Below are 14,938 nucleotides of genomic sequence, written 5' to 3'. Positions count from 1 at the left end.
GGCGGGCTCAAGGGGCTGTCAGTCACCAGTGACTGCAGGAGCGGGAGGGACTCGTCTGTGACCGGGCGCTCCGCGGCTAAAGCTCGTACGATGAACCTCGAGCCGTCAAGTCTCCCGCGCGGCGAGCACAGCCTCCTCCTGGAGCTTCGCAAAATGAGCCTGTCCTCTCCTGACCCCTGCCGCCCTAGGACGGGAAGTTGGGTTTGAGATGAACTCAACCGTGCCGACCTGCCCCCTCACCCTCCAAGACCCCGCTCCTTCCCCTTCACTTCCCCTGGTCCAATGAGCTCACGCCCAGCGAGTCCCTGATCAAGGGCATCTGCGTGCGTGCGCACACGCGGCCTCACTGTGCAGGCTGGACAGGGGTACCATGGTTACGGTCACAGCCATTTCAGGGAACGGATTTCAAAAGATTTCCAGGTTGACAATCTTAAAGGTTGTAAACCCCAGGAGCACAAATCAGGCTGAACTGGGTGTGCTGAAAGAGAAAAGGACGTATGCCCTTTATAAAGGGCACAAGGACTGACATCATCAAAGGGGCAAAACTCCCAAGACAACATGTAGATTCTCATTTGAATATGCATTTTCAAGTGTGAAAAAGGACTAAATTTGTCATTTGTGATTGGCCACTAAAGTTTCACTGCTCAATCTGCAATAACATGTGAAATACGTTTGAGGTCTGGTGTTCTTCATGTCACCGGCTTTAGTAGCAAATCATGACATTTTGGAAAATAGGGTAAATTTGAGAAAAGTACAGCCTTTTGGTGCAGATGCATGTGCTTTTGCCCACTGGGGAGGAAATTCACAGCACTCATGCGAAGTTCACAGAGACATATTTAGCGTTTTGGCACATTTCTGTTTGAGGTGGCCTTTCAGGCAGGAAGCAGAGCTGTTGAATTTTAAAAGAGATCATATTAAATCTCCTGCATAAAACAAAAGGGGAAAAAACATGAGTGCAATCCTCTTATCTCCTGCTGTGCCACCGGAATGGAAAATGTGGGGCTGTGGCAGGACCCAGCAGCACCGATCAGTCATAAGGAAACCTAGGAGCATCGGGCAGCAAATTCCTCATTTCAGAGCCGCACTCTAGAGTTCATCCTCATAATTAAGCAGGAGCAAACAGATTAATATTCCAGAGGTTCTAGCCACGTGGAGACTGAAAATATCCCAGGTGCTGTGCCACACAGGGATGTGAGCACTCACTATTAGTCCTTTATTAACCAGGACAGTCAGTCGAGAGCAAATTCTCATTTACAATGACGACCTGACATTGGAAAAAAAAACAAACAATAAATTAAAAGACAATATTAGTTACATAAAATACACAGCGCTGATAGAGCCAGTGTTAATGAGACATTCAGTACAGGATTACTTAGCAGATAAAGTGCAGGGTACAGGCAACATACTGATCATTACAAATTACATTTACAGACTTCGGTTAAATGGACTTTACAGACACTTTGTAGTGCCGTGAAAAAGAATTCCCCCTGATTTCCTTTATTATTGCATATTTGTCACACTGAATGTCGTCAGATCTTTATACAAAATGTAACATTAGACAAAGGGACACTGAGTAAAGACAAAACACATTTTTTTAAATGAATGTGCAGCAGTGTGCCAGTTGTCCATTATGGAGTGGAGACCTGACCAGGAATAAAGATAGTAGTGCATGCGAAATGGGGCTTCTGTGGCGAAACAGACAGCCGAGTGATAGATGATATCAATTTTGGACAGTCAGGTTTTGTTAGAATGTCTATGAAGGATGATGCCATAATCAAAAAGGGGAGGCTCAAGCTCTGAACTAATGCAGTCTTGGAGGAGTGGCACAAGTGGCTTCTTCCCATATAGGAAATTGAGTCTGGCTTTGACCTTGGATGATATGGAGCAGATATGCGATTCGAAGAATAGAGTAGAGTCAGGCCAAATATGCAAATATTTGATTTCTGGAACAGAGGGGATGAGAATATTGGTTTCTGATTTATAATCCTGTGTAATGGAGGGGAGTTTGGAGTCTGTAGTGAAGACCATCAGCTTTTAATTTTTCTACACTCAGGAGCAGATGAAGGCCCGTGAATGCCGGCTGTATGGAGCTGAGGCCGTTTATATTAATACAGAGGCTGCGTCTGAGAGTGTTGGAGCTGATGAGTAGAGAACAGTGTCGTCACTGTGTGAGGGTACGAAGACGTCAGCCGCGAAGCAGGCTAGGGAGTTAATGTATAATGAAAACAGGAACCTTGAAAGAGACCTTTTACGACAGGACAGGTGTGGTTGACAGCTTTGCCATACTGGAAAGTAGTTCTTAAACCAAATAAAAAATAATAATCTTGAGGACATACTGGCCTTGCACTGTTTGTGGTGTAAAATGGAGTAATCCACAGTATTAAAAGTGTCAGTCGTTCATAATGTTATTAAGGAGGTTTAAGATATACTTTATTGAACCCCGTGGGGTAATTTGTCCTCATTTAACACATCCTAGTTACAGTGGGAAACCACAGTGCAGTGCCCGTGGACCAACTACAGTCCTGAGGCCAGTGCTTTAGTCAAGGGCAATGGCAGGACTATTATTATGACACTTGTAATTGAAGCGGGATGAAATAGCAAGCTTAGCTGGACAAAATAAAATAAAAATATTGTTCTGGCGTCCCGGTCAAAACTAATTTTTGCCACACGCCAATATTAAAAAAACCCCTTGGAGTGATTTCTGTTTTTAATTTACCAATTTCTGGCTTGAAATAAATAAAGAATTGAAATAAAGCACTTTCTTTAAAAAAACTTGCAATGCCTCCAGTGGCTGTGTAAATATTATGATCAGTAAACAACAGAAATGTCAGACTCAGAAAGACTGTTGGCTGAAAGACACAGGGGTAATTATTTTGTTGTGGTTCAAGTCTGGGCCATCACCTGTCATAATCTCAAAAAAGACCTTGGAATATCTGCTTATACAGAATGCAGTGTATCTTTCGCCTGCATTTTGGCTATTTTTACTGCACAAAAAAACGCAAAACAGAGTGGTGTTCCTGCAGCCAACGATTCTCCATGTGTTTTACTGTTTTCCAGAATTTCTTGGGGTCAGAAAGCTGGAACTGCTGGTGGTAATATGCGTCTTTGGCTGATCGTATTGCCAGGGTGCACTTGTGTCTTATTTTTCTGAAGTTCAACCAGTCACTCCGAGATGCTTATTTTACAGCCTTCCTCCAGGCTCTGTTCTTTTGGAAGGTTAGGTCGGAATGAACTGAACTGTACCAGGGACTAAAGTTGTTTCACACACTTGATTTGGTTGATGAAAATAGATTTAAAATAGAGCCAAGCATCATTAACGTCACAAATGAGGGAAATCCTATTCTAGTTCTCAAAGCTAAGATTGAGTAAGAAGGCCTGGCATTGAAGCATTTGAGATTTCTCCTGCAAGAATACAACGGAGGTTTATATTCTGCTTTTGCGAATACATATGGAAACAGTCACTAATCTCGGCAGAATGCAGCCGAGTTCTACAAGTCAGGAGTACTGGTCAAGATCACATCAATCAGCGATGACCCTTTCATGGTGCCTGACATCTACCCGAGTGGGTTCACTGATGATTTGCATTAGATTTAGAGCATCTAACTGAGGGAGAAAGTTCTTGAGGCTTTGAGAATTCCCACTAGAGGTATCCCAAAATAACGAATTCAGACTGCAAGCAAGGGGTAATGCATTCACTAAGGTGAGTTAATGTAATTGCAGGAGCAGATGGGGGGCAACAGCAACCGGAGATACGAATATATTTATTGCAAGAATCAGTCTGATAGTGAGTAATTCAAACTGCTTGGGCTTACATTTGGAGAGTATCAAGGTCATGCCATGAGTCTACACTTACCATTCATGAGCCATTTCCAAGGTGGTCAAATTTGCCTATTGCCCACAGTAGAACATAAGGCAAGCTCCCTCTGCGTAACCGGGCCAGTTCTCACAAAGGCTCTGCCCTGTGTTTAAGCTGGAGTCTGGCTGAGAAATGGCACACTACGGAGGTCTGGAGCAAACAGGTCAAATGTTAATTTTCAGCTGACTAATTAAACAGCCACGTACTTTAAAAAGGTCACAGTTCCTCGTAATCTCTTCAAGACTGAACAGAATTTAAAATGCGAGATGCTCTTTTTTTTTTTTTAAATCAGCGGCTTGCTGCTACAGGACGAGATGGATGAAGCAATGAAGTAAGAAAAAAACAACTGCCACTTCCTTAATGTGGCAATTTTCGAAATAACAACATAATCTTTGATTGTAAATGCAGAACAAAGAAGAGGAAATGCTGAGAAAGGGTTTCTGGGAATTATTTTAAAAAACGACATACTAATGAAAAGGCTCCAGTAAGTAGCAGATAAAATCTCCATTACAAGTGCGGCTGGAAGCTGGTAATGCAGAAGAGCTATGCTCCTCCATCCAGGCTCCCCAGTTAAAGCTGGTAAATAAGCACTCCTGTTTAACAGAGAGAAAGCACAGACCCTTGTGCCTCCCTACACTGTTCTGTTCACCCTGGTCCTGGCTCCCTGTCCACTATCAGCGCCACTACTACACGACCCGCGCCACCTCGTCCCCATGCAGCACAGCCCGCAGACAAAACTCTGATTCTGTGGCTCCGTCCAGCCCAGAGCCTGGTTCTGCTGGCTATCGGCAGGGGCACTCGGCCTTCAGCATTATCAACGACGTCAGACGGCCATAAACACTGCGTTAGCCCACTGGGCCAGCCGCGCCTCTGAGCTCAGCTAGGGTTTCTCGTGTTTTTGTTTTCGATTGGTCTCGAATGGTTTGACCTGTGCGGCTCCTGAGCCTGGCCCGTCTGAAGCTGGGAGGGGGGCTCCTCTTACGCGGCGCTGTCCTGGGAGCGCAGGAATTCGACAACAGGAAACGGGGCGGCGGCGCGAGCGGAAAGCCCCTTCGGAGCGCGCTCAGTGCGGGGCGCGGGGAGGAGGCAGGCCCGCACAGGATGTTTTTTTCCCCACCCCCGCACCTGTTCCGCCCCAAACACCCCCCTCCCCTCCCCTTCCCGCACACGCTGCCCCCGACCGCGAGCCGGGAAAGCAGACGACGGTACTTTCTCTCCCCGAGCCGGCCAGCGGCGGTCCTAAAGGCGCGCAGCTCCGCGGGTAACAGCGTGTCCCTTCGGAACAAAGAGGAGCCGGGTGCTAATAAGGCTGCTAAGAGCCCGGGCCTCCTCTGCACGGCGCACAGGCAGCAGCTGACAGGAGCGACGGCGGTGCCTAATGACCTCTGCTGAGCCGCGGAGAGGAAGGCGTCCCCAGGTAGGCCGTCAGTAAGACCCGGGCTTCCGCGGGACTCCCCCTGCGACTCCGGTCAGGTTCTAATGAGCCCTGCGCAGGGGAGCTGGGCCCTGGCGGGGGGCGCATTACTCCGGGGCCTCTTAACTGTACAGAGGCGGGAGGGGGGGCGCCAGGACTGGAGCAGCAGCCAGCGATAATAACGGCGCCGTGGGGGCGCAGGCTTTCAGGCCGTGCTTCATCAAGAGCGCCCGCGCCCAAGACGGAGCGCCCGACGGCGCCAACTAGCCCGCGCTGACCTCGTGGCGCCCGCAATTCACCTCGCTTCGTAGCGCCAAAACTGGAAGCCGGTGCCGTGCAAGGTCTCTGATCTGGCATGCGGACCGAGGCCTTGGGTGATGGAGCGGCGTGCCAGGGCCGGTGAGCTGCCGCAGACGCTCGCCGCGCCTCCCCTCGGACGGAGAGATACGAGGAGGCCGGGAGCGCCCGGCAATCAGCGCGCCGCGGCGCCGCAGACGCCGATCCCACGCCTTCCGCGCCCGGCCGGCGAGAAGCGAGCGCTGGCGCCGGAGCTGCAGACCGCCCGCGGCACCCAGGTGACGTCCAACACCCCTCCTCTCCAGGGGCCTGACAGCCAGTCAAGCCGCGGATTCCTCACAGCCGCGCAACCGCACTATCCATCAGTTTATGTGACACTGAATCAATGTGACTGGAAGGCTCTGAAATGGGCTTCCTGCCTTCCAGCCGAGCGCGGGTTCCAGACGACACGCCTAAAAAGGCATCGCGTTATCGGTGCGAAAACGACCCCGAGTTTCCCAGCCCAAACACGGTGAGGCGGGCTCAGAAATATCCCCAGCTATTGGAGCAAGGGCGTGGAGCTGACATGAATGATGAATGACTGCTCGGGATTCAGTGCTCCTATGCAGCAATATCCTGTGACACTGTATCCCCATAAGAGGAAACCTCAACCCCCTGCAGCTACCCTGACGGTGCTCTTGCAAATGTAGATGAAGTACCGGTGTGCCTGGGCCTGACTGCATGGAAATGTATGTGATTTATTGGCGGTATCTTTGACCTGCTCTGCCCCCGCCCGCACCCTTCCCCCGGTCGTACCTGGGGCTCCTTGTGCAGCCTGACGTGTGTCCCACGGTGGCCCGACGTAGATCTCTTCACCACCGCGCGGTGCCGGAAGTGGTAATAATCACCAAAAACCTAGAGAGACAGAAAGAGAAACATGCATATTCATTAACTGCTTTCGTACAAAGCAGGCCACATTTGCCATGTGCGAGATATAAATGACTGTCACTTTAACAGCGCTCTGCTCTAACTGGCTATGAAAGCGCGTCTCACGGTGGCTCAGCGCTCTTTCAGAAGGCCCCCGGCAGGACGCTCCACACGCGGGCCAGGTCTAATCCGAGGACAGGAGACTGTGCTGAATTTACAGCCAGCCCCCTCCACCGCAGCTGGGCGGGGCGGCTGTCGCTCTCGCAGATCAATGCGCCGCTTCGCACCCTCCGCCACTCTCATCGGCTGGTCACGTGACCGCGCGGGGAGCCTCGCTGACGAGCCCGGCGGCTGTTCCCACCGAGCAGGAGACGGGCGCGGGCAATTTCGGGGACGTTGGTGACAACGCGCGACGGGGAAGTGTAAGCGTTAGCTCGCGCAGGGGAAGATTCTGCCAATCGGCACAGAACCCCTCCCGTTCCTCGCGGCACCTGCAGGGGACTCCGTCACATTCAGCGTTCGAGGACTCGCCGAACTGCCGAAACCAGCTGAAATTGAGGGGTGCGCTGCGAGGACCCCCCCCCCCGAGGTTCTCACAAACATGCAGTTAACAAAAAGCAGCCAGCCGCACCTTCCTCCTCCGCTGCCTTTTTGACTGAGGGCTTCTCGAGCTGGTTGCCTTTCCCATCTCTCCCCACGCACCGCGCCACAAGCTCTGAGCCTCCACTGCCCCCCCCGCGTCACACACCCAGCTCACCGGCCGCTCCGCACGCGCTCAGAACCCGCGGGCGGCCCAGCCGAACCTCAAAGACGCTCAGCGGACCGACACCGAGCCCGTGTTTCCAATCTCGCGTCCGCACGAATACAAATGAGACTCTGAATTTCGCACAAAGGCCTTTCTCCCAGCGCAGGCGGGCGCTCCTCAGATGAGAGAGCGCGGGCCTGCTTTCAAACGGCCCCCCTCCCGGGACGCGTGCGCTCCAACGCGCGGCTCATGAATAACTAACCCCGCTCAAAAGCCGGGGCTCTTTCCAAGCTTCCCTGGAAAGAGAGCGGGCCGGCTACCCGGCGCGTTACCGCTATCGCGGGACGGGTGGCTCGCCGCGGCCCGCCACACGCCTCCTCCACGCCGCGGGGAGCCGCCGAGAGAAACGCCCGTCCCGGGGCCACGCCGCAAACGTTAGCGTTGGCTAACTGGCGCTAATCGGCTTTACCGCCGCGTGGAAGTCGAGTTAAATGGCGGAGCGATAAAAGGTCATTTCCCCAACTCGGAGGTGGCCACTCCCCCTCCCCCCTCCCCCTCCCCCTCCCCTCGCTCTCCCCTCCTCATTCTCACTGCGGCAGGCAGGACGGCCCCCACCGCGGGGGTCAGGTCATTCTTCCACAACACTGCTGACTGCCTGCAGTTTGAGTCCCAATTCCCCACTCAAAATCAGCTTACCTTTCCACACTGGCGTGTCAAAAGAAAAGCGCTTTCGCGTACACGGGGGAAAAAGAAAGAATAAAGGAGCCTCCAAGGTTCACACGGCTCTTTTTCTCGCTTAGAGACAGGCTCATTTTGAGGGGAAAAAAAGAAAAAAAAAAAACTCTTTTCAATTTACGCCTCACACAACACAGCCATTTTTCCTTGGTCTTTTAATAACGGGTTCGAGCGTCTCCATTATTTTGGAACGCCGCGTGACCGAAATGCCGAGCTTAGCGTTCTCCGTGCCCGGGCGGTGCTCGTAGGGGCTTACCCTGCGAGCCCCGGCCCTATTTAAAGCCGCGGCGGCCTCTGCGCTGCAGCTGCTGCGGGGGCTGAGCGGCGGGCCGCGGGCTGCTTTCGGTCTGCGGCGAGCGTGCCTACGTCCGAGCCGCGTTCCTCGCCGCTGCGCGGGCGTGCGAGACCTCACTGAGCGAAACCGCGAGAGGCGGAAACCGCCGCGCGCTCCCATTGGCCCGTTTCGCAGCGTCTGCTGGAAATCACTCTCTCTCTGCGGTGGCAGCTTGTGAGGTACAACAACCAAACTAGGCTGAAATTTTTTGCAGCAGCGCAGTTTAAACATTCCATTTTGTTAAAAATAAAATGTAAAAAAAAAAAAAAAAAAAAAAATGGTGTATCTGCCTGCCAGGACTGCAGGCCTCTGAGAAGTAATAGAGTCAGCCTTTCGGGCCTGTCCGATCCCCAAAACACACAGAGCCAGCGGACCGGACCAGCGAGCACTCACTGCCCGATTTCCCAGGGGATGGGAAACCAAGACAGGGAATCTTCTGCTCCTCGGCCCGTCTCTTATAAGCTAACAAGCAATCTCGACTTCCCTTCAGTTCCGCTTATATCCAGCAAGCAGAACCCATCCTGGGAGAGAGGAAGAGTTCGGCGGCTTTGGTCCGTATCTTCCGAGCGGCCAAAGCTTCAGGAAGAGCGCAGAACTTTAAATTTAATTTCTCTCTGGGCCCAGCTTTCCCAGATTTAGGCGTGAAATGAGACGGAGCAGGTGACCCTGCCGCACGCCGGCCTGTAAGACGGCCCGCTGCGACAGGTCTGGACAGACGACACGGCGCGCCTTCATCTGAGCGACGCAGTGAAGGAAAGCTTTCAGCCGGGCCCCCCCCACCCCGAACGTGGCGAGAAAGAGAAGCGCTGGGTCATCATGCCATGAGTGACAGCTGACTGTCTAGCCCAACCCGCACCTGTTGAGCCCCAGCGCTGCCGCTCACCCAACACGGCCCTGGGGAAAGGCCACAGCTCTCCTGACCCCTGGGGTGCAGACGCGCTCACTCAGCAGTGAGCAGCACAGGGGCGGGAGCGTAGCGCTGAGGCCCAGGACCTGGATTTATAACCACGTATTTCAAACAGCAGAGCCCCAGGTGAGTCTATGCTATTTTACCACTGAACAAGGTGCTCAACTGAAATTGCTTCAGTAAATATCAAGCTATAAGAATGCATAATAAAACCTACAGGGCAGGTACATCGGCAAAGCAAGTAAAAAAAATAAAAATAAAAATAAAAAAAGCCCCTTAAACTACTCATAACCCACACTTCCATACACAACTGCATTCGGACAGAGTGTAGCGTTAGCCTACATCACACAATATAAGCCAGCTCTCTGAACACAGGCACCGTTACAGCACACAATATAAGCCAGCCCTCTGAACACAGGAAGTGTTAGAGCACACAGTATAAGCCAGCTGTCTGAACATAGCCAGTGTGTTATACACACAATATAAGCCAGCCCCCTGAACACAGGAAGTGTTAGAGCACACAGTATAAGCCAGCTGTCTGAACATAGCCAGTGTGTTATACACACAACATAAGCCAGCCCTCTGAACAGACAGAGTTACATCACACAATATAAGCCAGCTGTCTGAACGCAGTGTTACACCACTAAGTCGGCCCCCTGAACACAAACAGACGTTGGGAGGCCCGTTTCCAGCACAGCACTGGCCCGGACCCAAGACCCAGAGGGACTGAGATGCACCAGGCGGCAGACGCTCCACTTGTTCACTTTAACCCCTTAAGGGGTGAGGTCACAAATATGTGATTAGAATGTTCTTAACTGAACATTCTAACGCTGATGTAACAATCACTGCTGGAAACTGAAAGCAATGGAGCTCTAGAACACTGACTTAACATTTGGAAAAAAGATTCCAAAGAAAAAAATGAAAGGAAACCTACTCTTCAAAGGGTGAAAGATTCTGCGGACGCCAGCGCAGGTCCGCAGTGCTGTTACACGCGCTGTGCGGCGGCTGTCACAGGCATGTATAAGTCATGAGTGAACTTGCGCCGGGCCCCTCTGGATGCCCCCCGCCCCCGACACCCCCCCCTCGCGAGCGAGCCTCAGGGTGCGGGGACGTCGGGCCCGCAGTGGAGCGTATCGATTCCCCTCCGCGCACACACACAGAGAGCTGCTGAAGCGTGCGGCGCCAGGCATGACGTGCCGCACACAGAGCGGCAGGGCCAGCCATCACCAGAGCGATTCCTAACGGCAATATGAGGAGCGCGGAGGCAAACGGCTGCAGGAGCCTCAAAGAAAGTAATGGCTTTTCCAGAGCCATCCGAATGACTAATTAACAGTGTCATTAGGCAAACTAAAGATTCATTCATCTTTGTCAGGCGTGGCAGTACGGTCTGTAAGAGACGGCGTGCATTATGTGGACTTTAAAAAAAATCAACTCTGGCGGTAAAAAAAAAAAAAACCAATGGCCGCAATGGCAGAGGAACTGAACTGAATGAGTTGGCACTGACCAATACAGCGCATACACAACGGTCTCACAGCAAATCACCACAATGCCCTAGTTCACCGGTTATGACGATGCTTCTGGTCCCGTCACCGGGTGAGAACGGGGAACAGTGCTTCTGATAAATATAGCAAATTACTGAAGAGGGAACTGCGGCACTAAATATATTTTCTATTTATAATACAAAATAAAAAATAAAAAAAAAAACTTACTCCAGGTGGGATTAATAGAAATTTAGGCAGCACTAATTTTAAATCTGCCTAAATAGGCCACCTCAATAGGAAAGCAAGACTGTGAAAACGTCCTGTGTGAAAACCCTCGCAGAACATTTCCTTTGTGTCGTGCGATGAATCCGGCGCCCTGTATAACACTTTGTGTGTGCTGTCCTGTGGGGCCGGGCTGGCCATTCCTGCAGCGCAGCGGAAGGTAAGAGCGGGGACCCCTATAGGTGGAGGGGATGTCCTGCAGCGCAGCGGAAGGTAAGAGCGGGGACTCCTATAGGTGGAGAGGACGTCCGCGGCGCAGTGGAAGGTAAGAGCGGGGACTCCTATAGGTGGAGAGGATGTCCTGCAGCGCAGCGGAAGGTAAGAGCGGGGACCCCTATAGGTGGAGAGGATGTCCTGCAGCGCAGCGGAAGGTAAGAGCGGGGACTCCTATAGGTGGAGAGGATGTCCTGCAGCGCAGCGGAAGGTAAGAGCGGGGACCCCTATAGGTGGAGAGGATGTCCTGCAGCGCAGCGGAAGGTAAGAGCGGGGACCCCTATAGGTGGAGAGGATGTCCTGCAGCGCAGCGGAAGGTAAGAGCGGGGACTCCTATAGGTGGAGAGGATGTCCGCGGCGCAGTGGAAGGTAAGAGCGGGGATTCCTATAGGTGGAGAGGATGTCCGCGGCGCAGTGGAAGGTAAGAGCGGGGACTCCTATAGGTGGAGAGGATGTCCGCGGCGCAGCGGAAGGTAAGAGCGGGGACCCCTATAGGTGGAGAGGATGTCCTGCAGCGCAGCGGAAGGTAAGAGCGGGGACCCCTATAGGTGGAGAGGATGTCCTGCAGCGCAGCGGAAGGTAAGAGCGGGGACCCCTATAGGTGGAGAGGACGTCCTGCAGCGCAGCGGAAGGTAAGAGCGGGGACTCCTATAGGTGGAGAGGATGTCCTGCAGCGCAGCGGAAGGTAAGAGCGGGGACCCCTATAGGTGGAGAGGACGTCCTGCAGCGCAGCGGAAGGTAAGAGCGGGACTCCTATAGGTGGAGAGGATGTCCTGCAGCGCAGCGGAAGGTAAGAGCGGGGACTCCTATAGGTGGAGAGGATGTCCGTGGCGCAGTGGAAGGTAAGAGCGGGGACTCCTATAGGTGGAGGGGATGTGCGTGGCGCAGTGGAAGGTAAGAGCGGGGACTCCTACAGGTGGAGAGGACGTCCTGCAGCGCAGCGGAAGGTAAGAGCGGGGACCCCTATAGGTGGAGAGGATGTCCTGCAGCGCAGCGGAAGGTAAGAGCGGGGACTCCTATAGGTGGAGAGGATGTCCGCGGCGCAGCGGAAGGTAAGAGCGGGGACCCCTATAGGTGGAGAGGACGTCCGCGGCGCAGCGGAAGGTAAGAGCGGGGACCCCTATAGGTGGAGAGGATGTCCTGCAGCGCAGCGGAAGGTAAGAGCGGGGACCCCTATAGGTGGAGAGGACGTCCTGCAGCGCAGCGGAAGGTAAGAGCGGGGACCCCTATAGGTGGAGAGGACGTTCGCGGCGCAGCGGAAGGTAAGAGCGGGGACCCCTATAGGTGGAGAGGATGTCCTGCAGCGCAGCGGAAGGTAAGAGCGGGGACCCCTATAGGTGGAGAGGACGTCCTGCAGCGCAGCGGAAGGTAAGAGCGGGACTCCTATAGGTGGAGAGGATGTCCTGCAGCGCAGCGGAAGGTAAGAGCGGGACCCCTATAGGTGGAGAGGACGTCCTGCAGCGCAGCGGAAGGTAAGAGCGGGGACTCCTATAGGTGGAGAGGATGTCCTGCAGCGCAGCGGAAGGTAAGAGCGGGGACTCCTATAGGTGGAGAGGACGTCCTGCAGCGCAGCGGAAGGTAAGAGCGGGGACCCCTATAGGTGGAGAGGATGTCCTGCAGCGCAGCGGAAGGTAAGAGCGGGGACTCCTATAGGTGGAGAGGACGTCCGCGGCGCAGCTCCATTTAATCAGGGGTAAACAGGCGGCGGTTGAGGCCTGCTGACACACATAACCTTCCCCCGAACAAAAGCCAGCGCAGAAATGAAAAGCAATCACCCCTGAGAGCGCAGATTTCACGCTTTTACAATGAGCTGCCTCACAGAGCAGCACTCTGTGCCACGGGGAGGAGCCGCTCACGCAGCCAGGGCGAGGGGGCGAGGGGAGGGGGGGGGGGAGGCACGGAATGAAAACGGAATGAAATTAAACGCTGACATTCAGCAGGAAAGCGCGAGCGGCTCGGTGGCAGCCATTGTTGGTCACAAAGAGGAGGGAAGGGAACCTGAAGCCTCGAGCGGGGCCCACTGTGAGAGCCCAGATAAGGGCTGGAGAAAGACGAGCGCCGTCCCGGGACAGCGGGGAGGGGAGGGGAGGGGGGCGCGCTCCCACGCGGGGACGTGACCCGGGGTGAGAGGAGAGGAGGCTCGGGAGGAACACAGACGCGCTACGGCGAAGCTCCGCCGCTCGCTTCGCAGCTCCTGCAGCCGATAGGCCGCGCGCTCCGCAGCTCCTGCAGCCGATAGGCCGCTCGCTCCGCAGCCCCTGCAGCCGATAGGCCGCTCGCTGGCTCAGGTCTTTGACCCCGGGGCCGCTAGTCTTCGCGCGCTGGCTCTGCTCTTCCTCCCTCCCATCGCCCGAGAAAGGAGGAAGAATGGAAGGAAACGCCGAAGGGATCCCCTCTGAAGGTGGTCACTTTTACTTTTTTTTTTTTCCCCCGGCTTTGCGTGGAAAGCCCTCTGCTGAAAGCCGAGCCCAGCGTTTGCCTTAGCAACCGCTACGCTATGCTACGCTACGCTAGGCCGGGCCTGAGAAACTGACACCTGAAAGCTAGCGGCTGAACAGATGGAGAGATACGCAGATTCTGCGGGAGCAGTTTCAGAGCCCTGTGGACAGGGCGGGTCTGAGGTCAGTCAGGTTCAGTCACAACATGACCGCCCACTCAACAGGTCCCGGGAAGACACTCCAGAAACCCCATAAGCCCGTTTTCCGAGCAACAACAAGGGGCTTATGTTTACTGGCTTACGGCCCCGGGGGTGATCCCAACTGGTCCCACCATTCTGCCCGGAAACAAGGGAGCCATTGACCAAGATCCCGGCCCACAATGCCCTTTACGGATCACAAATCACTGGAGCAGGCCGTCGCTCTTTTCTCCTCCGCACAAAAGTGTGTGCACTGAGGGATGAAAGCACAGGGACAAGACTCTAGATATCACCAGGCCCTGACCCTTAGAAAAAACAGAAAATAGAAAACACAACCTTTCCACTGTGCGGGTGTGTGCCGTGATTTCAAATGGATTCTCCTTTGTGCGTTCCAAAGTTTCGCAAGTCGTGAAATGCCAAAAAAACCTCATCAGCTACACCCAAAAATAGTATGCCAGAACTGTGATGATTTTAATTTTCAGAAAACTGTTTGAATGTTTACTGAATCCAGAGGCAAGGTTTTGGCCACTGAAAACAGTTGTGAGTGCCAACTTTCATGACTGTCTCAAAGTCTGAGCCAATTCAGTCAGTTTGAGACAGATTGGCACTTATCATAACTACAGTGCCACATACTATCATGGGATTGTGAAGTGTTCTTCCAAAAAATAAAACTCAATACTTGCTTGTGCTATTTCGGCCTGAAAGACAGGTGGTGTGGCAGCTTCTGATAGCGGCTAAATTGACTTCTATAATAACCTTACACGGGTGCTTCTCAACAGAGCTGCGCAATTTGTCAGCTTTTCAGATAACCCCAGTCAAGTCAGTTCTTTAGCCATAATGCACTGGAAGATAAAATTCAGTGACTGATTATCTTCATTATTTTTTTTCCCCCTTAGTTTTGACCACTGCCGATTGCTAGCTGTTGGCTAGGCACAAGTGATGAGATTCAGCCATATTCTAGCCATTTATCATGATAGAATAAAAACACATTCAAGTGAAGTCCTGTTTACCTATATGGGTTCCAAGAATCACATGCAATTTCAAGATAAGGGATATTTATCTAGGCGTACTTTTAGTTAATCTAAAGAACTGTAAAACCGCGTATATTTCGTTTCTGGGTCCCTAATTTGTTT

The 14,938-nt window shown here is 53.1% G+C and overlaps 1 protein-coding gene across 7 annotated transcripts in view; it reads right to left on the bottom strand.

Annotated features, from left to right (window-relative positions):
• Positions 1 to 14,938, bottom strand: part of furina (furin (paired basic amino acid cleaving enzyme) a) — a 109,232-nt gene that overhangs the window by 50,087 nt on the left and 44,207 nt on the right. For all 7 annotated transcript variants that reach the window (XM_064336726.1, XM_064336719.1, XM_064336720.1 and 4 more), the window contains exon 3: positions 6,363 to 6,461. In XM_064336726.1, coding sequence (XP_064192796.1) covers positions 6,363 to 6,461 — 99 coding nt within the window. The remainder of the gene's footprint in view (positions 1 to 6,362; positions 6,462 to 14,938) is intronic.

The sequence above is a fragment of the Anguilla rostrata genome, chromosome 5 (genome assembly GCF_018555375.3).
Source record: "Anguilla rostrata isolate EN2019 chromosome 5, ASM1855537v3, whole genome shotgun sequence".
Classification (NCBI taxonomy): Eukaryota; Metazoa; Chordata; class Actinopteri; order Anguilliformes; family Anguillidae; genus Anguilla; species Anguilla rostrata.
This window is presented reverse-complemented; position numbering and strand designations above follow the sequence as displayed.